Below are 26,210 nucleotides of genomic sequence, written 5' to 3' on the forward strand. Positions count from 1 at the left end.
AGGAAGGATACCTTGAGGACGGCTCTCCTCCGCTCGCTGTAGGACACTAAGGTTGCCTTCCAGGAGGTGTTCATGGGATGCACTATCTACGCAGCCAGCCCTAAGGCCCTGCCCGCCGACGAGGCCCCAGGCCAGGACAGATACTACCAGCTCCCCAACTACCGCCAGCCTCATGGTAACTGCAGTCAGAGGATAGCAGCCAGCAGAGCCAGGTCAGTCAACAGCACACAGCAGGAACAATGGAAGGTGCTGAATATTTGGTGTGCTTGTCATGAGTTACGCTGACAAGGTGAATCCAGGTAAAAGCAATTGATGCTCAGTTAGCAGCCAATCACAGAGCAGGAGACGCAAAAAATGTGAGTTAGATGTGTCAGAGAAGGATGTTGAAACTGAGCCAAATGAGATGTGGATTGTGCAAACTTAATAGCTAATATCAGGAAGACGTGCCTCATGTTTTTTTTTTTTAACATTCAGTGAAAAACAAGATGTAGATTTTTTAAATATGCAAAAAAAAATCTAATTTAAAACTAAGAGGAAGCAGGGAGACAGTCACAATGAAGTGATAAATACTGATCTTTTAAAATATATATTATTATATACAGTAGCAGTAAGAATATCCAGTTTAAGCGATTGAAGTGTTTTTGCTCCTCGGTATCAAATGAGTAGAAACATGGAGGGCAGGTTAAGATAAACATGTCAGCAGTGCAGATTGACAGACATCATGACGTTGAGCCCAGCGTCGTTATGTCGCTACACATCGCAAAACCCTGTTTCCCAGACTTAAATAGTTTTTGCACCTGCAGTTTGGACTCAGGTGATTCAGCTCTCATTGGATGTGATTCAAATGCTGCTAACTGGCATTGTGAAGCTAATATGATCCACATTTGTAGCAGTGTTTGGTTTGTGGTTAAGTTACACAATTTTATTTTATAATTCATAAAGGGGGGTTACAATATTTTTCTGTCACCATGTGCAAACTGCACAAACTGGAGGACTGTGCCTCTGTGTTTTAACCTGAGAGCCTGAACTGTCCTCAACATGACTGAATGGAAAGTGGCTGAATGTTTTTAGCTGTGTACTGAGATTTCTTTATTATTATTATTTTTTCCATCATTATTTGTTTAGTCTATACTGTGTGTGATTCATTTTGTAGCTTTTGGACAGTGTTCAGTTCTTTTTTTGTCTTTGGTTGAGTGCAATGTTTTTTTCCTCTACCCTTATTTAGTCTATAATGAATAATAATATAACCATCACATTTTACCAGAGCTCAACATTATGTTTGACAGTTGCTCACTTATTATCACCGAAAACTTAAGATAATTCAGGTTTTTACATAATAATAATAAAAATAAATAATAATAATAATAATAAACTTTATTTGTATAGCACCTTTCATACAAGAAAGGTAGCACAAAGTGCTTAACAACAGAGAAATGACATGCACCAAGTGCTTGACATGAGAAGAAAAGACATAAAATGAACATAAAAACATAAAAGAAAAAATAATTGATCTAAAATGAAAAACATTAAAAACATGAATGTAAAATGAGATCAAATAATTAATAAAATAATAAATCATTAAATAAGCAGACATTTAAAAGAAGTTCTGAGCAGTGTACATGAACACATTGTTATCATCAAATAACTTTCTGTGAATAACGATTATTAGACTAATCCTCCAATACTTTCCATAGATATGAACTCACTACGTTAATAAGTTCACATTGTTTGTCATCTACTTGTCTGCCAACAACATTCATCAGCCAATACCTCACACGGAGGCAGTTATTTACAGTAACATTGTTTAGTCCAGTGGTTCCAGATGAAAGGGTCAGGCCCCTCCAAAGAGTCACAAGATAAATCTGTGAGATCATGAGATGACTAATGGCACAAGAAAGAGGATAAAACAAATTCTGATACACAAATCTGTTTTCAGTTTTTTTTTTAGACTTTTCTCTAATATTTGTTGTTATTGAATATTAAATATTGAATAACTTGAAAAACATTTAAACAACAGGAGAAGTTTAACAACTCATGGACATCTGAAACAAACACAATAAAACACTGCTTCTTTGTAAGGGGGGAAACAGGAAGGGAACCGCTGGTTTAACCTTTAACAAAGTGTTGTATTTTTTGAGTTTATCATGTTTTCAATGCAATAATAACAACACCTGCCATATAAATACAGTGGAGTAAAAAGTACAATATTTCTGTCTGAAATGTAGTGTGGTAGAAAAGTAGCAGAAAAGTTTTAGTGTCAGGACAAAAAACCCAAAAAGGTTGAGGTTGAACTGCTGGTTGAATTTTTTAACAAAGCATTGTATATTATAAGAGTTTTAATGTAAAACCTTAATTTGAGTAAGTAAAAATAGCTGTGATATAAATGCAGTGGAGTAGAAGTAGAAAGTAGCAGAGATTTTAAATACTTAAGTAAAGTACTTCAAACCTATACTAACTTGAGTAAATGTACTTAGTTACTTTACACCACTACAAATACTGAAATGTTGCCTTATAATGTTAGTTTGTTCTTGTTTTTACACCTGTGGAATACAAATAATTCACAAAATCCTCGACTTGAAGTATCTATGACCTGTTTAAAAAATATATATATATCACTGCAAAACAAGTTCAAGTGAGACATTTCTGTTGGAACAACCTGAATTTCACAATTAAAAGTGAAACCAGAAAAGGGCCTTGGCAGTATTTTTCCGGTTAGTTTTGCAGCTGTATTTAATGAGCGCTCGTTAGGTTATTCTGGGAAACTGTGGGAAGAAAATAGCCGCCGTTTAATCCCCTGGCAGTGAGTAAACAGCCCACACTGGGCTATAGGTAAGCTCAACCCACCTCTCCAGTGTCGGACACCCTTCAGAGGCGGTTACAGCTCCGCCAGCGCGACTCTCTGCTTCAGCTTTAACGACTTCTTCGAACTGGAGCTTAATGGGGTTTTTTTTGTCAGTTCTTCGTGGATAAAGAAAGTACGATAATTTCACCGAGGTATGCTGCACAGACCTGAGGAGTTACGTGGCGCTACAAAGCAACAAAACAGCGGTCAACGTCGCGGCAGCTCGTGAGCTACAGGTAGGAGACATTACCCGGTGACAAGCTAGCGAGAGGAAGTGCGGGCCTTCCGAGAAAGATTTCAAAATAAAAGCACTAGTCATGAGTTATGGGTGTCACTGATCAGGATAAGCATGAAAATGTTGTTTTGGCTTTTTTAATCAGTGGGTAATGATGCTCAGTAATTGGAGGTGAACCCATTAGCCAGTTAATCAATTAGTCAACTGACTGAAAATTAATGTTGAGTCATGTTGAGTCATTTTTAAGCAAACTGCTTAACAAACATCTTCTCAGATGTGAATATTAGCTGGTTAGTTAGGTCTTTTTTGACAGTAAACTGAATATCTTTGGGTTTTACACTGTTGGTCAGACAAAACAAGACATTATCATAGATGATAAGACATCACTTTGGTCTTCAGGAAATGTTTTGTGGACTTCGCACATTAATCAGTTACTCAATAAAACTGTTAATTGGCAAAGAAAATAATTGTTGGTCACAGTCAGCAAAAGCTGTCTAATGAATGCATGCAAAAATCTGAATAAAAGTGAAGATAACTGAACACTAAGCTCCAATAATTTTATCATATGAGTGACATTTCAACCATACCTGATCTTTCTCAAGGCAAATTCAATTGCCTACTAGAGTCGGGCAGTCTAATATGTTCATTTTTATGCAGTTCTATTAACAAATTCGAACCAAATGTTAGTATGATATGGTTTTATTATTTAAATTCATAAAGTACTGTAGAATATTAGTCAATAACGAATTACACCAGAATAGAATTGTGTCATTTCTCTCATTAGACATTTTATTATTAGCGAGTGTGATTCAATATAAATCATTTTTGTATTGCCCCTTGTTGCGCTGTAGACTCTGCATTTATTCCAAAAGTGAATCATTTTCAACTTTTATCTTGAAAATTTGCTTCTGTTCCGACCTTAACCTGGCTTCTGTTGACAAACTTGACGTCATTTTTGCTTTTAATAATAAAAGGCATATTCAAAGTGCTATAGAGGGAGAGCATGTACTACATTTCAGGAGCCAGGTGTATATGTAGTCAAGGGTAAAGTAGTAAAACTAATGACTTTTGACAGTTGAAACACAATACTATATTTATGTCAGTCTGTAATGTTACTTAAACTAGTGATATCAGGCCTGCTATTTCCCAACAGAAGTGTTAATATGCTTTTAAAATGAACAAATGACTATGATTTGTGCCCTTATGATACAACTAAAACACTTAACCAGAAACTAGCTTTTTGCAAAACTCCTTTTCCCCTGAAATCTGGTTAAGATTTCACACTGAACAGTAGGCTAATGAATGTGCTCCATGTAGTCTTCAGTAAGAAGAACATTTGGAGCCTGGTGCTGACTTAAAAACGCACATCTGTCATCAAAGGCTGTTTTGAGGTTCTTGCACAATGGGGAGGTTATTTCAGGAGGACTCAAGCAGCGTATCCCAGAGTCCAAAGGCTGTGCTTCTGTTTCATAGATTGTCTGTGTTTGTGAAAAGACCAACATCAGACTGCAGACGACTTAGTGTTGTCCCATAATAAGACAAAACCACTTTCAGCTTTTTAGACATATTTAACCATTGCTACTACCCACTGTAAACAAAGCGGCCCGCATTGCTTACAAAGCTGTGTACCTGCTGTCTTGACAGTCCTAAACCATTGGCTGTTAGTGACCTTGACTGAGGACTGAGTTAATGAAGACTCATCTCAATTATTGTAATGTGTGATTTGGTCATATGTCTCAATGTGGATACTCTCTGTTGACCTGACACAAGAGCCCCTGTGATCAATGAGGGGCAAAGAGGAAGAGTGCATTTAAATGACAGTGTCAGCGGCTTGTAATGTATGTGTACATGAAGTGGGAGGCATCACACACCTGATATAGAACAGTGTAGCCTGAAAAATGGACTTGACATTAGATTGTGACAACAACACCAACTTAGTGGCAGAGGTTTTCCGGAAATGGGCGACCGGACGCAGAGAGAGTGCAGTGATTCTTCAGCAACAATCCCGGTGGCTAGCAACCTTAACAAGATTACAGTTTATTGGATTGGAGGATGTCTTGTGACAGCACAAAATGTTTGTCTCCAGAGACAAAGAAGGACATGGAGGAGGAGAGACGGATTGGTTGAAGCCTTTCAGTTAACTTTCATGTAGTTAGACCTCAGCAGAACCTCCGTGGGCCCCAATAAGGTCGATATGGCCATGCTGCCCTGTCACCCCACAGGCCCTGTGGTTGGTCATCTCAGTCATGACTCCACTCTGTTCTGGCCTCACAGTGGTGGAATGAATGGTTTTCCTGTGATTTCAAATTTCTATTTCCCCGGAATATATCAGCATTTTCATTTTCTTCAGATTTCTCAACATAGATTAAGTTTTATTTAAAAAACAGAGCTGTGAATAATTAATCATAAACTGACAGCTATTAGGTGTTTCTTACATGTTTGTTAGATTATATGGTATGTTTCTAGTAGAACAAAAATTCCCCCTTTGAGCTGGAAAAAAAATACACTGCCAGCCATTAATTTATTATTTTCTATAATGTTCTACAGGAGCACCTGACCATCTTTATAGATCTGACCTGAGGTTATTTTCTCATGCAGTGGCAGGAAAGAAATATCCATCACATGCAACCGTTTTACTGTATAATTTCACAAGCACACAGGTATTTTCTCCAGGAAATGGGAGCACATTTTGGTCGACAGATCCATTTGCTCATTGACTATGAGATCTAACAACCTCTTTCCTCATAGAAACTTGGTTGCGTGTATAACATTCCGATCACATTGCCAAATAGGAAACAACATCTTGCACTAAACAGTTTGCTAACTAAATAATTCAGTATCAAACAGGAGTAACCTGAAAATTAGGTTATTTGTCCATTAGTACTGTGAGGGAACTCATCGTTTTTGGCAGCAGTATGGCAAACAACAAAGTTAAGTTAGAGTTTCAAGTGCAAACAATAACATACTGACAGATGTATTAACATAGTAACATGTCTGAGAGAAAATTACAGGTTGTGGTGTAGATGAGGCAACATTCATTGTTTACTTTTTGATCAATTGTTTAATCCCAGTTCTAGGAAACCCACTCAGACTAAATAACACCCAGTTATCTAGCAATCTAATTATTTTTTTGGTTAATTGTCTGAAACCTGCACAATCAATGACATGGCTCTTGAAAAATTTTAATTTATTTACATTTTGCAAGTTTGCACCTGCCCCACTTTTAAATTCAATCAGGATTCTTTTGTTGACAAGAAAAGACACAATCCAAAGCTACAAAGTGAAGTATTCTGCTATCTCAATAAGAGCACTCTAAGTTATTTTCATGCAAATTAGTTCAAGTATAGTTTTAAGGAATATCTTCACCAGTGATCTTTGGAATCTCATGATAATACTCCAACCCAACCATTTCCTTTCAAAGAGTAGTCAAGCACAACTACAAGCCTACTATATCCTTTGCACACTGTTTTCAAGTGAACTGCAGTAGTACCACGAGCCTTCATTTTACCCTTAGGTTCACATCTGGGGTCAGATACCCCTCCTGAATCCCTTAACCTCAGGCTTAAGGTGAAAAGACCCTACAACACAAACATGTTCTTATCTATTACAACAGGTCGTTCATCTCCCATTCACCCCTCTGTGATCACAGATAACCAGTCAAATGTAACCTCTAGCACCAGGAAGCCCCTGTTGTTTGAACAGGTCAGGGGCTGACGTAAAGCTTCTGGCCAATTAGAGATAATACATTGGAAAAACTGCATGCAGGGGCCTATTTCCATCAGCACCTGTAATTATACCAGAACAGGTGGTAACGACTTCCCCTCTCCCAGAGGAAAATATGGCACAGGGCAGGTGTGTGTTTGTGTGTGCATTTTGAAAAGAAAGAAACATTTGATGTGAAGGTGAGGTTTAAAGCTTCCCTGTACTTGTGCTGTAATATGACAACACAACAAACATTTATAGGGTAATACCAGCTTGTTCTTTCTTATTTATCATGCAGATCAGTGTTTCCCAACCAGGGGTACGTGTACCCTAGGAGATACAGTTGCCAGGGGGCTGCTGGGAAGATGAAACATAAACTACAAGTGAGGAATAAATTACTGAAATTGTTAGCTAAAATGAAAATTGAAATAGTTATAAAGGTTGAACTAAATAGTTAAAAAATATTGGATAAATATCAGAAGTTAAACATATTGGATATACAGTTGACATAGTTAATGTTAGCCAACAGTAATTGATAAACATTTGAAAATTTAGCTTTATAGCTTTGTAAGTAATGGATGGTAGAAATAGTTCACCAACTGTCAAAATAGACAGTTAAAAGTGCTGGATGATATAGGAAGTTAAATGTTATGGATTAACAGTTGACAGAATTAGCTAAAACAAATGGACAAACCATTAACATTGTTAGTTAAAAGTAAAGGGTAAACTTGACAAGTCAAGCACTGGATAAACAGTTGAACTAGCTAGTTAGCTAAAAGTAACAGATTAGTTAACGTAGCTAAAAACAAGCAACGGTTAAACATTTGAAGTAGTTAGCTAAAAGTATTGGACAAACAATTTAAATGTAATTAACTGAAAGTCAAACACAAATTGTTAAAATAGTTTAACATAGTGTGACATTGTCTGGGTAAACAAATAAAACTGTTAGCTAAGTAATTGATTTACATATGAAACGGCTAATAGTAAAGGTTGCTAAAACTAAACTGTTGAAATAGTTGAAATTGAAACAGTAGCTAGCTTAAAATAGCTACATAAAAGTAATTGGTAAACACTTGAAATTGTTAGCTAACAGTAATAAATAATACCACTGCCTTTCACATTGTACAAAAAACAAAAAAGGTATGATCTCGTCAAGTGTTCACATCTGTTTTTCCATTGCTTTTAAGGTCCCAATATAGATGGAGATGGCAAGGCTTTTTCCCCTCGAACAGAAAACCATTTGCTGTCATTTCAAACAGTATGCAAAGCAGAATCACCTAGCCTTTAAAATGACCTGAGCCACATAATCCATCACAGCAAACATGAAGCTGACAGCCCACAGATTTTCAGATGAATCATTCCTTCTCTGAGTCTGAGTTGAGTGTTTTTTGGTTATTTTTAGTGTATCATACTTTGCTCTACTCGGTGTCAATCACCACCCACAGGAAGAAATGTAAGTGTCTGCTTGAAAACATCTGAAATTACACAATTTATGGTCATATCCTTGGTTTCTACTTCTTTTGGTTTTCGTAGCAGTTTGTTTCACGCAACATTTTGGTCCTGCAAAGTTTCAGTGTGAAGTGTAAAACATTTTAAAAAATATTTGAGTCAGCTCACAACAGTACATCAGGTCAGCCATCTGCACAACCTTTGAGTTGCTCTATTTCTTTGTGGACATCTGTGTGAGTGCAGACATTGACCCCATTAATACAAACACAGTTTTATTTTGCTGAATAGAGATTTTTTAATGTAAACCAGGAGAATCAGACTTTGAATGTTGCACCACCGCTGTGTTGATTTTGAAGACAGAGTCCACTTGTTTGCCCCATAAGCTTTTTGGGAAGAGGTCTATTTGAAGCCAAACGTTGAGACAAACACAAACATAATTTTTTACAAGTGTACATGAAAGTCCAGCAGAGATTGGTGCCTGCTGCTAACTTAGAGCTGTGTGTTTGTGTATTCAGGGCCAGGAACATGACAGAGCAGCAGGAGCAGAGTGAAGACACAGGCCTGCTCTCAACTCAGGACCTGGACCCCTCCAAGGACGACGACACACACGGCCACTTCAGGCAAATCTCACACACACAAACAACACACTGCTCTGCAATACTTGCTGTCTTTCCAGGCTCTTTTTGCCCTACACGCCATCTGTATCCTGTGCATGGTCATGGGTTACAGCCCTAGGAGATTTATTTTCACAGCACTTATTTTGTGCTTTTGTTTCAGCTGTTTTTGATGTTAAACAATGGTCAAATATGTGCAGAGAAATGCATACAAAGCAACCACAAACACAGATTTACAAAGGACATTTTTTCTTTACCCCAAAGGCCTTGGGAGTAAATATATGAGTTTGTAAAATGTGCAGTAAATTATTGTAATTAAACTAGTTATATAGTGTTTTAATCAATTTCAACATATTTCCGTGACAGATATTCATATGCACAATGTTTGTGTATGACTGCAGGCAGAGTGCATGAATATGCTTGTGTGTTATATAAGAAGGATTCGAAGCAGGAGCAGTGTAATCCTGTGAATATGTCCTGGGATGGGATTTAGCACTGAAGCATGGTGTGTGCTGGTATACTCAGTGAATGGGAGGGACTTGAAAGCTTTATGCAAACGTCAATCACTCAGCAAGTAGTGTGTCTGTTTTGTGCCCAACTCACCTTGACCCTCCTCTGGTGCTGTATGCAGTATTTCAGGTTGTAAAGGTTTGTTCAAGTAAGTGTTTAAACTGTTTGGGTACCTTGACTAATGCTTCAAAACAGTGACTTCATTTCCACATTTGTTTGAAGTGTTTCTTTAAAAAAATAAGTCTTGTCTCAAATGAGAACTCTGATCTATGAATTTAATAGTTTGATTTTAAAATCAAGAGATTATTTGAAAATTCTCCCATAATCCTTCATCATTCCTGTCTCTCTCATTGTCTCATAGTGAATCTATCCACATCTCTCAGTCCCAATTTCTTCTCCTCCAGTTAAATTATTGACTGGGAGTCCACTGCTACACCGGCCCACCGATGGGAGGTGTTCGCTTTCTAATTTAGGATTCAATTTAGGATTCTTTGAGCTTGTAATTAGTTTCACTATCCAGCCTCTCAGCCAAGGGCACTGAAATACATGGACGAGGCGCATGCGTATACATGAACACACACACACTTGTAGCAGGCGACGTTTTGCTTTGCTCATAAGGGGAATAGTCTGATCCTTAATGTCATAACTACACCTGTGTATCAAAGTCTTTTGATCCTTGATTTTTAGGTTATTATGCCTTATTATTCCTCATGTGGAGGACTCAGACAGGTTCACTACATGTACAGTCCACAGAGCCTCCTGGCTTTGTTGCTGTTGCTGTGTGAAAACCTTACAAACCTGCTTTAGTGATTTTCATGTTTTTACTTCAGCTGGAAAATTTGATGGTTCCTCTTGGGCCTGTGAATCAATTTCAAACCCTTGGAATAAAGTCAAAAATAAACTTTAAGTGACACTTCGTTGAGGCTGTCCTCTTTGACAAGTGTCCATGATTTCCCCACATATTATCCCAGCATGACCGTGTTCATACCCTTTGTAGAAAGGCCTATACCGTGACACACCGCATTCACAGCTCTCTTAACGGCACAGTGGGAATTGCCTGTAGCAGTTTTCTTTATTCACACACCTAGATGCATCAGCAGTATTGATTAAGACCTGGATCTTGTGTAAAAGAGAGAGACAGATGGAGAGCGAGAGCGAGGACTAGAGAGCCAGTTAGTCCCCACAGAGCGTCCTGTGTTTTTAATAATCACTCTCTTCTCCTCCACCTGGGAATGCAGAGCCACTGTGGATCCTATTTATAGGCAGCAACCAGCAGGCTGGAAGATCAGCACACATGCACTATTGTTCATAACATGGTCACAAGATAATGGGATGTCTTTTCTAGGAGGGTGGTTTTAATAGGGGAAAATGATGAATTTGACTATCTACATAAAATAATCAAATGTTGGAAATGTTAAATAAGGGGTAGTTTTTGACTTTGACTAATGACTTAATTTCTGCTGTAATTTAGCTTGGTTATGGATTACTCTATAGATTCTGAATTCATTATGACTGCTTTGAAATTGTTTGGGAATTCTGACCTTTTAAGGTATAAATCTCACTATTTTTACTTATTTAAAGTACATTTTGTAAGTAAATTCTCCACAATATGATGTTCTAGTGGAAAAACAAAATGTATTAAATGTGCAACAGGAGAGTAACATAAGAAATATTTTCACTTTTAACAGCAGGGAAAAGACAAGTCTTGGATGGATACAGGATGCTAGCTGTTTTAAAGAAAAATATGTGATATAAAGCATCCAGCAGATCTGGCAGGATAGTTGGCAGCACTGTCACAGCTGCACTGCTCTGCTGTAAACAACAGCCTCATCCCAATCTGACACACACACACACACACACACACACACACACACACACACACACTCACACACACTCACACACACACACACACAGAGCTATAGCATCTGTCAACCCCCTCTGCTCCCTGACACTTTAACCCTGCTCGGGTGAATAGATGAATGACTGAAGAAATGTTCACCTGGACACAATGAAACTTCGTGTATAGTACTGTGTACATTTCATACAGATGCAAACACAATAACAGCAACATCTGTGCAATATATTACAATCCAGTACAACAATCGTGGAAGACATTCTACTTCACTTTGACAATAGTAATTTGACATAACAATCCAAACTTATGGTCCACTTAGTATAATTTTCCATGGTTTTTAACCACGTCACATGAATTTGCTTAGTTGTCATGGAAATAGATCTGTTGTCATGTGAGCTCAATAGTTGCTTTCATAGCACTAATTGTGCTAAACTTAACACAAGTTAAACACAAAAGTCCTAAAAGTGCTACGGATGAAAACAGCTACTGAAGTTTCATGTCAACACATCTGTCTCCATGACACTTCAGTAAACTGTCTGCTGACAAAGACCATGTCATACAGTTGAAAGTTAGTACTGTAAGTGGACCTTCGGTTTAAGATCATTTTGTCAAACCCCTGTATGTTGGACACAGTGCAGTTGTATCATTTGTGCAAAGTGTGTTTGTAAAATTAGATTAAAAAAACATATTTCTACCTTTTCTTTTGCCTTACACTGTAGCAGGAGGAGACAATCTAAGCAGCTTATTATCCTCTCTTCCTAATCTCCTCATAACTTTGGTCTGTAATAAGCACTGTTTTATTAGCACTTTCTGTTCTTTATATACTGTATATCTCACTCTCAATCTCACCATGTTTTATAAGTCTCACTCTCTCCCTCTTACTTAACAGTTAAGTTAAAAACTGCTGCCTTGTCACACTTTGACATAAGGCTCAGCTAGAATTTAATTTTATTGTTGGCCATCTCTTAATCTTTCAACTTTGAAAATGAATAGAATTATATTATATGCTAAGATGCTAAGCTCTGTTGCCTCAAGTCAGTGTAAAAAGACACTTGACAAAATGAAAACTAAAACAAAGCTATGAATATTATTTGATGCATGATCCAGTTTCCATTTCAATATCATTTCTGATGATGATGATTTCTCACTCTTGAAGTTCAAAGTAGACTGATCATTCCTCTGAGATAATTATCTGGATGTCACCATGACAGACTAATTTCCACTGTAAGAAAGAGCAATGTTGAAAGAAGCAGTCAGGGAGGGTTGTTTGGGGACAGAGATCACACTATCTTCTTACCCAGAGGACAATCCGACAGTCCTACTGCTACTAAAGCTACATTGAAGGACATTTTAACACAATGGCACCTTGCTATATACAGTAAAGGAGAATACAAATGTGGTGCTATTATATTATGATAGAGGTTCTTGCCGAAAAGCTATGTTTAGAAATATTCTGAAAGAACCAGCAAGGGTGAAAGGATGAAATGTAGGAAATGATTTTCTTTGTCTTTATACTTTTCACTTGATGCTGCGTTGGTTTAAAGCTTTAATCATTAAAGCTAGCTGGTTAGCACGGGCCCATTAAAGTTTAATGGGCCCGTGCTAACAAGCTAGCTAGTGAGGCTATCAAGGGTTATTTTTTTAAGTTTGTGCCAATGGACCGTTAGCTAAGCCCCGCCCCCCTTAGTTACTGTTTCTACGGCTGTCAACGTCTCTGTTGGTCTAGCATGGTACATATGCAGCTTGTATGATAACAGCAACTGATTTACTTGGTGTTAATTTTGGAAACAGTGAGTCCTTGATTTCACACAGGTTCGTGTCCGTTTCGCAGCTTCAGATTCGCCAACTAAGGGTAAAGTTACTGAGTTAAAGGTTTTTTGCACCTTTTAGTAATGTAGTTGCTTTATCCAGTTGGCTTGTTTAAAAACGGTAGTCCTGTACAACGTGCCTTAAATATGCACTTGATACTAAATACAGTATATAATAGGCTACTGTGCTAAAAGACTGAGGCTCAACCCAATCTTCCTGTGTCCTTCACATAATTGCTGTTGGATTCTGCTTGCTTTCTCTGACTGTCATCTACGTTTTGATGGCTGTCTCTCTTCCTCACTATGAAGAATGGCTTCCACAGAGTGAGTCAATACATCACAGTGCACACAAAGCTGCAATTTGGCTCTGCCAGTGCTTCTGTTTTATCAGTATCTCCTTGAGCAGGAGTGTTTTCATATCAGTGTTGCGTTACGTTGTCCTCTGCTCACCATCAATCACCTGGCACTCACAGACAGATAAAGGAAGAGAGGGAAGTCTCTGTCAGGGAATAATCCCTCAGAAACATGCTTCCATTCAGACTTTATTGTTCCAGCATACATGTCTTATTATTTAAAGCATCTTAACTGTGACAGCAATTCAATTCAATGCCATTTACCTTAAAGGGCTGATTATCTGCTGCATGGTTCTGTCTGCATAAGCAATAGATATGAGTATCTTGCTGTGACATCTGCTGCACTGCTCTGAATATTCCTCCTGAGGCAAGCGTGATGCCAGTGATGTGTGTGTGTGAGTGTGTTCTTTTATGTATTCTGACTATAAAAAGAACAACATGGATAATCTCCTGGCATGGTCACTATTTGTGTTCAAACAACTCAATATTTGATTGTGTTGTTTTGTGACAGCCCTCATCTCCCTGCAGTTATGCACACGCCGATGATTAACTTGTCATGTGGAAGCTGTGACCCAGCTGGGATTTTCATGCAATGTACATATAGACACACACAGAGAGATACACATATACTGTACACATGCACACAAGCTAACCACCATTTGTTATGCCGCCAAGAACTATTTTTGCCTTCTACAAGCCAGATTAAGGTATTAATCTGCCTTTAATTGTGATTGTATGAATATATTGAGGTAGGCTTTTTTTGTTTTTTATTTTGTCCCCAGTAGTGCATTGTCAAGACTTGTAGATGAATGGTATATTTTGCGCTCAGCAGAATTACCATTATTGAGAGGTAAACACACAAGTGAAGAAGTGTCATGTTAATTCTAAGTGTATTTTTCCTTCCATCACAGGTTTCAACTGATTGAAGACCTGTCCTATGAAGATGTAAAGAAATGTTACAGGGGCTCGGTGAGTCTGGTCTCCTACAGCCAGTTATTAACTTTTACCTAAATGTTTCTATATCTATAATAATCTATAATAAACAGTTTATTTACCTGTTAAAACGCCAATTTCCCTCTGAGGAGATTATTTTGTGATTTCTCTCTCAATTCTTCAGTTATTTAAATACATTTCAAACTGATATGTGGCTTTAAAATTGGATGCAAAAGCTGACAAAAAGCTGCAACAAATATGCCAAAATGTGATTGCAATCTGGTGAATGTTTTATTTACTTAATTATCTTTTAGAAATCATATATGATGGCATGCTAACAAGCCAAAAACAAAAATGACATGCTGCCCTAATAAATATGTGAAAAATGACCAATGTGAGATTTTTCAAGCTCATTTATAATTTATAAAGCTGAATGGAGAACAAATTATATTATTGGCATTGGCATATTGGATTTACTTTGTTTTCTGTGAGTTACCCTCCTTATTTTCTCATCTATCATCACCTGTCACTTTAGACTAAAGTACAAAACAAATTCACATCATGAGTAGTAAAATAAAGGGGGTTAAGTTGCCAAAATTTTCACTTTCTGCAACATCACATTAATAGTCACCATCATCTCCGGGCTTGCCCACAATGGTGATTGAGCCCTTTACCGTAACTTACTGTAAGCACCATATCACTGAGGACAGAAGCTGCTCTAGCATGAGCTATTAATAGAAAGAAAAAAACAGGAGCTGCAGACAACAGCAAACTGAGCAGACACACGTTGAAGGAAAGATAGATGAGATGCAGGACAGGATGGAGAAATAGGGAAAAATATTGTGGTGGCAGCGATATCAAGGACTGGAGGTGAGTTTGAGAGGTGAGGGAGGAGAGCAGGGAATGAATGAGACCTCTTGTTGTGTTCAGGGAGGAGAGTGTATGAATTTCCTTGGAAAGCGAGCACTTCTAGGTGTCACAGACTGACATTACAGACAGGAGGAGAACCTGACAGATAGAGGGAAGGAAAGGCAAAAGGCAGAGGAAGAAAAGGATTTCAACTGAGTAGTGCAGAGTGCCTGTGTGTGCCAGAGTGTGTTTTTTTTTTCAGCTCAGAATGATGAAGGGCAGAGTGTGTGTATGTGTGTAGAGGAGGGAGAAGGAGAGGGAGGGTGTCAGCTGGGTGCTGCAAAGTGTAGAGTCACTGGAGGTGTATTTGAGACAGAGAAAGAGAGCCTTGTAGTTTCTGAGAAAGAGCTCAGTGGCTGTAAACTGAGGCGCTGCTGCTGTAACTCTTTAGTAGTCTGTATGTGTGTGTGTGTGTGTAGATGTAGATGTAGGTGTGCACATTAGTGCCAGGTGTGTGTTTGTACGTGCATGTAGACTAGAGGTAGTTGCACAGAGGCAGTCGTCCACCTCTGCCCCGTACTGACTGACGACAGGGGAACAGTGTGTGTCTTGCAGCGGTTTGCTCCAGGCCTTGGATGTGCGCGAGTGTGTGTGTGTGTACGGTGCCAACGTGCTGAGCCTGGTGCAGAGCTCGCGTCCTTTGAGGGAGAGGGTGGTGTCTGCGGCGAGCGGAGCAGGAGTGGCCGGTGGTGGCGGAGTGGCTGGTGGTGCCGGCGGTGCTAGTGCTGTGCAGGCAGGCCGGTCCGCCAAGGAGCTGCTCATGACTCTGCCCTGTCCCTCTGCACAGACTGTCAGCAAGTACAACTCCCAGTACCACAAACTGTTCCAGTGCGTGCCCAAGGATGAGATACTCATGAAAGGTACTGTCTTTTTTACCCAACTTTAAGACTGTGTTTTGTACTGCAACATATGTTTTATTATTCATGTTTCAGCTTCACTCATACCATTTCATTTTCCTGTTATGCATTTGTATTGATTGCAAGCTGTTAACATGAGACTGATATTGTCCTTTTATTGAATATTACATATTGGCTATGTGATCTGGACCTGAAATGATTACTCAGTTGGAAATTTTGATAACTGATTAATCTTCAAGTCATTTATCAAACAAAATCAATCACAAATTTTAAAGTTCCCATGTTCCAGCTTTACATTTGTGAGGATTTACTATTTGTCTGTTTTATATTGTTAAGAATTCAATGTATTGCTTGGGTTTGGAATAAAGCAAGCTATTTTAACACCTCCCGTTTGGCTCTTGAAAAATATGGGCATTAGAAATATTTTCTGACCATGTAAAGGTAAAGTCTTCAAATCTACACTGATATTTCATTGTCTATGCACATTTTATCAATTCATATAATTGTTGTATTTTCAGTGTCCTGTCATGATTTCATTTATATCTCTCTCCACCTTGGTAACAGTAAAGATTCTGGTGGAAAAGCAAAATCTTAGTTGAAAATGTCCAACAATTCTTAATATCTGTAGAAGGTGTCAGCAGCTTCAACATATAGGTATCTTTAACAATATTCATGCTCCAAAAGCCACATTGAACAAACCTTTTAACTGTTGTACAGTGCAGTTCTTTGTAATTTTTGCTTTTCTTGTACTTTTTATTGGTTTGAAGTGGCGCTCTTGACTTGTATCCAGCCTTGATTCTTATCCCTTTGGGTCTGTGAATCTGATTAAACTCAGATTAACACTTGAACTGTCAGGTTTCAGCACAACCAGCTTCTTCTGCACAGTATCAATTCTGCTGTTCGCACACTTCAACATGGTTTATCATAACCTTTGATGCTCTGTGAAACCTGAAACCATGAAAATAAACCCTATGATGTGAAACTTTAGAGGTGAATGATTATAAAATTGATTAATAGTGAAGCAGTTTGAGGGATCTGACATTGTCTTATTAAACCTGTATGTTTTTCTTTGTCCAGTTTATAGTTGTAGTAAGAATATCGTTCTCTCTCTCTCTCTCTCTCTCTCTCTCTCTCTCTCTCTCTCTCTTCTGTCCTCAGTGTACTCTTGTGCTCTTCTCAGAGATATCCTTCTACAAGGCCGACTGTACATCTCCAGAAACTGGCTGTGTTTCTGTGCCAACCTCTTTGGCAAAGACATCAAGGTATGAATGACTGACAGGCAGCTTAATAAACTCAAAATGACTGACAACCTTGAACCAAGTGACTGCGGGTGACAATCTGACAAGCTGGTTGGACAACCTGACAACTTATTGAACTGAAAGTCAGTCAGGATTACAGACTGGCTTCCAGTGTCACAGTCTTAATTCTACCACATAGAAAATACCTCTCTACATGTTTGGGATTTAAGCTTATGTACCGAGAGCAGGTAGACTTTCTTTAACCTTTAACCTCAAAGTTATGTGATTTTCTCTTTGATATGCTGTGAATTGTTCTTTTTCCTTCATTTCCTTAAAACTAAACCTCTGCTGTCATCTTAGTGACAATAAGCTTCTTATTCAGACTGCATTCCTTACATTCTGACTAAAATAAGACACGTTTCATGTCCTCTACTGATTTTCTTTGGGGGTGTTTCCTGAGTGTACTTCAATGTCTGTCTTTGCTGTCACCATTTACTCAATACGCACTGGTGTTTTTCCTTTACCTACCATTTTCTCATCGTCTTGCTTTTAAGTTTGATTCCTCAGATCTGAGTGTCTCTGTTATTTTTGTGCCTTTTTTTTCCATCTTCTCTAGGTGGCTATCCCTGTCGCTTCTGTGAGGCTGGTGAAGAAGCACAAAACAGCGGGCCTCGTGCCCAATGGCTTGGCTATCACCACAGACACCGGCCAGAAGGTAAACACTCCCATCGCAGTCACTGTGAATTAAAATACTTATGCTGATTAGCGCAGCATGGGTGGTGTGTTTTCCAGGCGAGGTGTGACGGAAAAAACAACACCATGCTATAGATAGACGCAGAGTAGAGTCCCAGCCTGGCAGCACAAGAGAATGAAGGGTTTTTCCACCATTACAGCAACGTTCAGAGAGGCCTCTTAACTTTCTATCACGTCAAATTCAACCTGTCATCAGGTGGTGGTGTTTCCAAAGACATAATGTGTCTTTTCAAACTCTGTTCTGGCCTCAACAACCCATAAATAATGCTAGTCGATAAGCAATATTAGCATGTTTTAAAATCTAATGTATCATTACACCACTTAACACAAAATGAACACTGTGATTCATCCAAAATCTCCCACCCCCAACACCCAGTTGGGCTCTGGAGAAGTTCAAAAACACAAGTATGTTAGCATTTTTGCAATTTACAGCTCAATTCTGTCTATTCTTTTCATATGGATGATGGTACAGGTATTGGCAGGTGAAAAGAAGCAGAAAAATTAAGATCTTTCTTTGCAGTCCTGTTTTCAGATAGGAACATATAAACAGAGCCAAATTAAAAGGCAAATAGTGCTCTTTCAAGCACATGATGCGATTTGGATTCCTTAAGTTTACCATCAGACAGGGTTTTGTAGGAACTTGATTTTGATGCTTGTTGTTTTTTCTCACACCATTGGCAGACCTTTTTGCATAATTCACAGCAATGGATCACAGAATATTTTGCATGTTTCTAGTTGTAACGACATATTTCATATACTTCATGCAGACTGCTGCCTCAGCACACCCATACCTCAGCATTATGGGAATCACAGAGTTCAGAAATGGCATGTTATACATGTTTTTAAGTGCCCAATTAATTATTAATAAAAAATAATGACAGGGCTGATTTTTTTTTTTTACCACACAAGATGCTATACTATGTGTGAATTATATAACACTTAGTTTTCCAGATGCATGCAAAATGTCCTCATATAAGGTTTCTGTCTTCACCTTCAGATGGTCACATGCTTCCCCCCTCTTTCTCTATTTAAGGTTACATGTTAACTCAGCCCGTCAATCAGCAATGTCAAACAGTCGTTCACATATGAGGTTGGAATATTACTGCTATAAAATGAGCAAATAAGTGAAATATTACATAAATATTTGAGCCCATCAGCCCAAACTGCAGATAATCAACCCCTGGCCAACGCAGCAGGTCAGAGCAGCAGCTTCCCAACAAAGAATCACCTTTGTCAAAGCATGTGAGACATGCAGTATGTGTTTCATACCTTACAAGGACAAATATCTCTATCCTTATACAGTGGGGTCCAAAAGTCTGAGACTACTTTCCCATTTTGGACCCCACTGTATGTCTGCATGATTATGTAATATGCATTACATAACTACACACAAATACATGCCCCTATACAGTGTGACTATACTGCATAGGTTTGAAAAATGACCGAGGTTGGGTCTTCTGTTTATGAGGTAAAAAGTTCACAACTTGTGTCTGTAACAACAAAGTTCAGGCTCATTTGTAATTTTTCATCTCATTTACCCGCATGACTGTCATGAGAGATGCAGCAGGACCATTTATGAACTGACGTGGATAAAAACATCTGATAAAAGTCAACACACAGTAACACAGTGTTTCAAAAGCTCCTAAATACTTTTTTAGATAACAATGAAATTTATCCAGGTCAGAGAGATATTTGGGTAAGCTGTCACTGACCTGCCATTCATCATTTTTCATGAGAAAATAAACTGGAACAGAAATGTGATTAGAGAAATATCCTCTTTGTGCCCCAGATTAAAGCTTTTGAATCCCTGAAGTGTTATTCACCCAAATTATTTCTAGCAAATTTTAACCCTTGCCCAGTCATGTTAATGTTCTACATGCAGATAGACATTAACACAACTCTCTTTATTCTTCAATATACTGATTTTTCAAAATCTTTTTTATTCCGTGTATACTGTTCTCAGGTTTTACTGTGCACAATACAATGAAAATTATAAAGAAAACATCAACACGAGTTTTATGTCACTGTTTCTCTTTTTTTATTTCTTCAGTATGTATTCGTATCTTTGCTATCACGAGACAGCGTCTATGACGTCCTTCGCAGGATCTGCACACACCTACAGGTCAGAGGACGTGCACACTCATGCATACTCTTCATTCAGACTATATACTGTGTGTTGTACATGTCAAGTGAAGGGGTGATTTCCTTTCCCTCTCCAGGTCAATGGGAAGAGTCTGAGCTTGAAGCAGTTTATGGAGGAGCCGACCTTATCGCTGGTCAGTGACAACCTGTCTTTCACAGAGAGAAGCTCTTTCATAAACCATCATTAAACCATAAAAAAGTAAAGCTCAAAGTGGAACATTTCGTAATCCAATCTGAACTATCTGTAACGTTTCATTCTCATGTTTCATGTTGGCTTAAAGGCCTCTGACAACTCTCACAACTACCCCTGACCTGAAGGCTGACTTACCTCCTTACACAGACAGGATCAATAGATCATTGTATTACAGCTGCAGCCTTGCAGTGAATTATCCCCCGAGTCGGCAAGATGCTATCAAAGAGCTCTGTGAAGTCACCTTCTGTGTGTGTACCATAGGCCGCTCTGCGACAGAACAGCTTTTGTATCGAGGAATAATTAATTTCCGTTAACATGCTCATCCTTGATCACGCTCTAATCTATGCTGACAGTGTTCAAAGAAAAAAGGATGTTTGTTCACGTTGCCAGCATATTGTGATGGTTTTACAAAGCTTTGCTAATCCTGAAGTTAGAAAATGTTAAATTGCCTGAATTATATTCATAATACCAAATCATATTAAGAAATAAATGTAGATTTTGTATATTCCAAATATCCAGAATATTGCTGAATATCTCTTTACAGTATAGCTTTCATACAGGCTCCCATTGAGCGTAATAGAGATCTAGGCGTTCAGAGCTTGAAAATGAATGGTACCACTTTCTAATAAATCATCAAGTTACAACTTTATAAATAATTAAAACATAATTTTCTAATGTTTTATAGACCAGTTGTAAACGATTAATAAGAACAACTTTTTTGTGAAAAATCCCCATGACTGTTGGACCACTTGTCTGGACCAAAATCCATTTATTATCTAGGTATGTACATTTACATACATTTATAAGTGCAGAATTATGGTTTATTAGAAAGTGAGAAATCCATGTGTGTATATTAATGGATTACCAACATTTATAATGATTCTATTTACCTATTACCTATACTTCCTTTAGTCTGGATCCCTATCTTTCCAATACATCCTCCTCTTCCCTCTGTGCCACAGGACGAGTTCCCGACTCCAGACGAATTCCCAGTGGTCGACGAATTCCCATCAGTGTTAAAGTGGAGAAGGAAACCCTCAGTGGTGTCTGTGTCCTCCTCCCTTCCTGACCTCCTGGGGAACTCCACCAGCAGCTTGAGCGCCACAGACACACCCTTCAAATCAGAGCAGCTGCTGGAAGGTGATAAAACGATCCATACAGTGAAAATGCAGTGTCAGAGTATGGATACAAAGTCCAAGGCTTTATCCAAGGCCACACACTTTTTGGTTCTTGTTAGAACTGATTGGCTGGAGGTTGCAAATAATTTGCTGAAAGTTGTTGGCATGGTTTATGTTTACGTTTATTATAAGAAATATCCACATCACTGGTTACTACTGTCGATGAATAGTCAGGTAAATCAAGCTGCACCTCAAAAGTAGTTTGAATTCAAAGGCAGTTTTGAATGTGCCTTTTGCTCCTGGTTAACACAGTACTAGAGTTATAACATGGCCGATACTTTCAGTTATTATGTCTTTATTTAAACTTGTAAATCAGTGAGGGTAAAGCCCTCATTTACAAGGATGTCAAGCAGATAAAAATAAAAGAACATTAATTAGAATAAACAGGTGAATACAATTAATAAATAATGTAATGACAAGAATCAATAAAATAGGTGCAACCAGAAATTTAAATGTTAGAGATTAAGAATCTAAAATGACCAAGAGGTACCAACAGATTCATTTTTAAAGTGCTTTGTAATTAGTTCCAGGTATCCATCCTTTTTGTACCGGATGAAATGATGAGTGTTATTAGCATCACCAGTAATGAACCTGAGAGCAGTATGGTGGACAACATCAAGAGATTTTAGAGTTGCAGCCGAAGCATGTCTGTACAAGATGTCACCATTATCTGAAACTGATTAAAAAAAAAAAAAAGTTGCGTCAACAAGAGCCCTGAAAGGATTTATTCAATAACTAGTTTGAAGAGAATTGTGCCCTGTAAACCAAAATGTGAGTGAGTAAGTTCATTTTGAGTGTACGATCACATAGTGTCTCTATACAATTAAAGAAAGACGTAGAAATTAAAAGTACAACTTAAAAAGAAGAAAGAAAACAATTACCAAAATAATATTAACATAAAATAGATAAAACGATGTAGTATAAGTATAAGTGGGGGAGTAAAAGATTTAAGGCATTCTGCCTGTTAAGGAAGTGGTAATCCATGAAAAGTTTTACAGGTAATAAGTAGCAATAGGTGAATAATAAGTGAGGACAAAATCAGTGTTGCATCGTCAAAATGTCACTTACATTATAGGATAATGGTGTGAATATTTGTTTTCATCAAATCACATTTATTGTGTGACACATAGATGTAGTGTTGAGTTGAGTGGATGCATATGTTTGTGTGTGTATCTTTCATTTCATTTGAATATTGCGTGTCTGTGTGTGTCAGAGAGCCAGAGAGAGCAAAAGACAGAGTAATTGCTTTTGGATGGCAACGTCTCTCTTACGCAATGACACACATTAAGCTCCAAATGGAGATTAAATCGTGTGGGGGCTTGTATTAAAAAGCTTGGGGCGGATGCAGATTAAGTGGAGATTATCACAAACAATGTCTGCTGTCAAAGTTGTCCGAGGACAGTTTATCAGCTGTATGCTGACAGACCTTAAAACATTTCTAAATGCTCGCCTACATTAATGTAGTTGGATATTTAATCATTGTGAGCTTTTGTGTACATTATCATCACAGCTCACAAGTGGAGTGGACGGCTGGGAAGTGATGTAATTACCTGTGTTATACATATATAGAACCCATGCCAAAAGAAGCAAGGTATGTCAGCTAGGATGCAATAGTAATGGAGATGTAGGGACTTAATAATGAACTCAGGGTATACCGTTCACAGTTTATTTATAATGAAGAATGAATGAACAAACAGTAAAAACATTATAGTCTTAAAACTATTTATGTTTTTACCCCATGACAACCACAAAGTTTCATTTTCATCATGGCAACCTTTGCAGGCAGCAGCTGGGATCTGTCAGCTCAGTGTTAATATGATTTAATTGCAATATCCAGCATTACATATGTATAAACAACAACATGTACGCTTTGAGAGGCATAATTGATCAGACTGCCTAAATACCGTGATTCATTTGTGAGCTCCAGAGTGCATATTGTCAGACCATTAGCTGTGAGAGAGCGCTGTCCAAATGTGTTCAGATGTACACTAACAGGTGGGCCAGCACTATTAAAAGTGAAACATGTAGTGTAGTCAAGCCAAGCACTGTTAATGGTTTATGGTGTGTGTGTGTGTGTGTGTGTGTGTGTGTGTGTGTGTGTGTGTGTGTGTGTGTGTGTGTGTGTGTGCATGTGACAGAGCGAGCTCTGCAGACAGACAGAGGTCTTTTATCAGAGCCAGTGGCAGAGCTGGGCCAGATGGAGTACCAGCTGCTCAAGTTCTTCACCCTCCTGTGAGTATAGAGAGGGACACACAGACAACAACAACACCAACACCTTCACCTCCTCCAACAGCTGACTCACAGCTACACACACACACACACACACACACACACTGCGCATTAACATGGAGGTATAAACAGTCAGACTGAACACAGCGGAGCAGAGCTATTAAAACACTTTTTAGTTTGCATTTTTACATAGAGAAGTTGCCTGTCATGAGACTTAATTTATTTATTAAGATTCATCGCAATGCATCAAATAATTTGTCTCAGTGACTATCATGCTGCCATTACTCCACTTGCACTCTAGCTTAGCAGGACGCTGCCGTGGCCTGACCTAACTCTATATATTAATGCTTAAAAGATGAATAAATGACATATTATATTACTGGGAGAGTGCAGGTTTATTTTTTTATTTTATTTTTTGTAGATTTTATTTTTTCTTATTTCTTTAGATTCGATTTCTTTTTAGTTTTTGCAAAAACACTGCTGTGGTCCTTTAAGACATACACTTAAAGAGGGTTGATCAAGGACAGTGTGGAGCCATAATATGTTGACAGCAAGTCAAACACTGCCTCCCAGTGTTCATCGAAGGCACTGCAGCTCTCTTCCTCCACAACAGAGCATTCAAATGTCATAATAATCCTCAAACCTTTAACTGAATTTATCTGTGTCTCCTCCTCTTTCATCAGTATTATTCTCCTCATCCTGTCATCGTGCTACTTGGCCTTTCGTGTGTGCAGTCTGGAGCAACAGCTGTCCTTCCTCAGTAACCCAAATCTGCCCCTGAGAGAGAGGTAACACTACATCAGCAACATCATCAGTACATCTGAGTTTGTTTTTGTGTTTTTGTTTGTTTTTTTATTGGGGGAAAAAAAAAAAAGACAATACATTAATATGCACAAAATAAGGACATTTAATGTGCAATGAAAGATGAGATTTAGACATTGGAGACAAAATAAACCAAAGGTTTGAGACAATTAGATTTTAATTTGTAATAAGATGAGTTATGCTTATTGTATTGTATTATTATCTGTTATATTGTATTTGATAACACTGCTATTTAAGGGACATTACTGTTACCTTGATATTGTTGCATCAATAAAATAACTATCAGATATGATTTATAAAGGGCTTCTAGCTGAAGCTAATTTGCAGCTCCTGTCCATGCTTAGGGTTAGGGTTTTAAAGGAGTAAAACAAGGAGGTTTGAGTTTAGTTAGTTTGAAATTCTGCTGGTTTCCACGTGTAAAGTATCAGCATATGTGTGAGTGTGTAATGGGATCAGTGTCAGCCTGAAAAAATAAAAAAAGATGTTTATGCTGTTGGTTTACCCTCCATTTATTCATTAGAGTCCACTAACCTGGCTGCTCTCTTCTTGTCCAGGTAACCGCTGCTCTCCGCTGTGACCCATCAGATTGGCTGTCTTTGATTCTTCCCCTGCTTGGAGTTGTTGATGCCCTGATCCAGGACCAGCTTAAAGCCCAGAACAGATAAAGCCCACACCAGCTGCAACACATAAAGGAGCAACATCAACCTGACTCCGGGCATGTTACGGACCTTCCCACAGCGGAATGAGTTCCTATTCAGTGATCACTTCCAGACTATGCAAACAGACTGTCTATTTATTTTTGAATATAAAGTAGGTTTTACTTTAGATAATGATTGTCTACCATGACTGGTCCCTCACACAGACATTTCATCTTTAACCACATGATGCTGCAGTGTAGAGCAGATTACAGTTGAACCCTCTGTAACACTGATGAAGTTTAGTTTAGCAGTGGTGGAGACTAAAGGTGAGGATGGAAAGGTAAGACATAATTCAACACATTAATTACTTGAAAAGACTGATAGCAAAGATATTTCAGGTGAGTGGTGTTAGCAGTCATAACTCATCAATTAATATGCGACATGCGACATATATTCTGACTGACAAGTGGACTAAACTGAATGTTTTTCTTTCTGGTGAGATCTTGCTGCCACAGCCCTTAGTAGGAAGGCTACAACTAGCTGCGACAAAGCACTTTTTAACATATGTTCACATTATTTCAAATGTATGTAACTGTTTTAGCTGTCTTTTGCTTGTTTATAGGTACTCAGTTATCATTTTTTGAAAGTATTTATGGAAGGAAGTCTTGTTATGACTTTAGTGTCTGAAGTCAACATACAGGAGTGATAACACCACCCATGGGTGTTAACTGTAATGTGAATGAGATAGTTAGATGACATGCATAATTTTTGTTTTTTGTTGTACGAATCTGCTGTGTGAAAGGAATGTTTTTTTCTTTTATACATTTCAAATGAAGTCAACAAAAACTCAAAAATGACACATTGAGGTTCGGAGTGTGATGATGATGATGGTTTATCTTTGAAGATGTTTTACTAATTTTGCAAATATGGGTGAAATGTAGTCCTAGTTA

The 26,210-nt window shown here is 38.2% G+C and overlaps 1 protein-coding gene across 5 annotated transcripts; it reads left to right on the forward strand.

Annotated features, from left to right (window-relative positions):
* gramd2aa (GRAM domain containing 2Aa) lies at window positions 1–24,592 on the forward strand. 5 transcript variants are annotated; one of them, XM_087179413.1, is made up of 13 exons: window positions 2,778–3,078; window positions 7,078–7,162; window positions 7,967–8,155; window positions 8,744–8,848; window positions 14,280–14,337; window positions 15,752–16,070; window positions 17,226–17,329; window positions 17,922–18,020; window positions 20,109–20,180; window positions 20,278–20,334; window positions 21,356–21,533; window positions 23,710–23,803; window positions 24,484–24,592. In XM_087179413.1, the coding sequence occupies exons 3-13, from the start codon at window positions 8,130–8,132 to the stop codon at window positions 24,590–24,592; spliced, it is 1,221 nt and encodes a 406-aa protein (XP_087035539.1). In that variant the 5' UTR covers window positions 2,778–3,078; window positions 7,078–7,162; window positions 7,967–8,129. The 5 variants fall into 5 exon arrangements, with proteins under 5 accessions (XP_023282492.1, XP_087035539.1, XP_087035540.1 ...); XM_087179414.1 differs by having other exon boundaries at window positions 2,779–3,078; window positions 7,967–8,232; XM_023426726.2 differs by lacking the exon at window positions 7,967–8,155 and having other exon boundaries at window positions 2,779–3,078.
* The last annotated feature ends 1,618 nt before the right edge of the window (window positions 24,593–26,210 follow it).

This window comes from Seriola lalandi, unplaced genomic scaffold (assembly GCF_002814215.2).
Source record: "Seriola lalandi dorsalis isolate HSWRI2012SDOR001 ecotype SW California unplaced genomic scaffold, Sedor1 jcf7180002054835, whole genome shotgun sequence".
Classification (NCBI taxonomy): domain Eukaryota; kingdom Metazoa; phylum Chordata; class Actinopteri; order Carangiformes; family Carangidae; genus Seriola; species Seriola lalandi.

Excerpts from the sequence above, each read along its gene's own strand:
- gramd2aa (XM_023426724.2), top strand. The coding sequence starts at position 73 with ATGGGATGCACTATCTACGCAGCCAGCCCTAAGGCCCTGCCCGCCGAC. Across the intron at positions 14,338-15,751 it reads AGAAATGTTACAGGGGCTCG|TGTGTGTCTTGCAGCGGTTT; the intron begins GTGAGTCTGGTC and ends ACAGGGGAACAG. Across the intron at positions 16,071-17,225 it reads GGATGAGATACTCATGAAAG|TGTACTCTTGTGCTCTTCTC; the intron begins GTACTGTCTTTT and ends TTCTGTCCTCAG.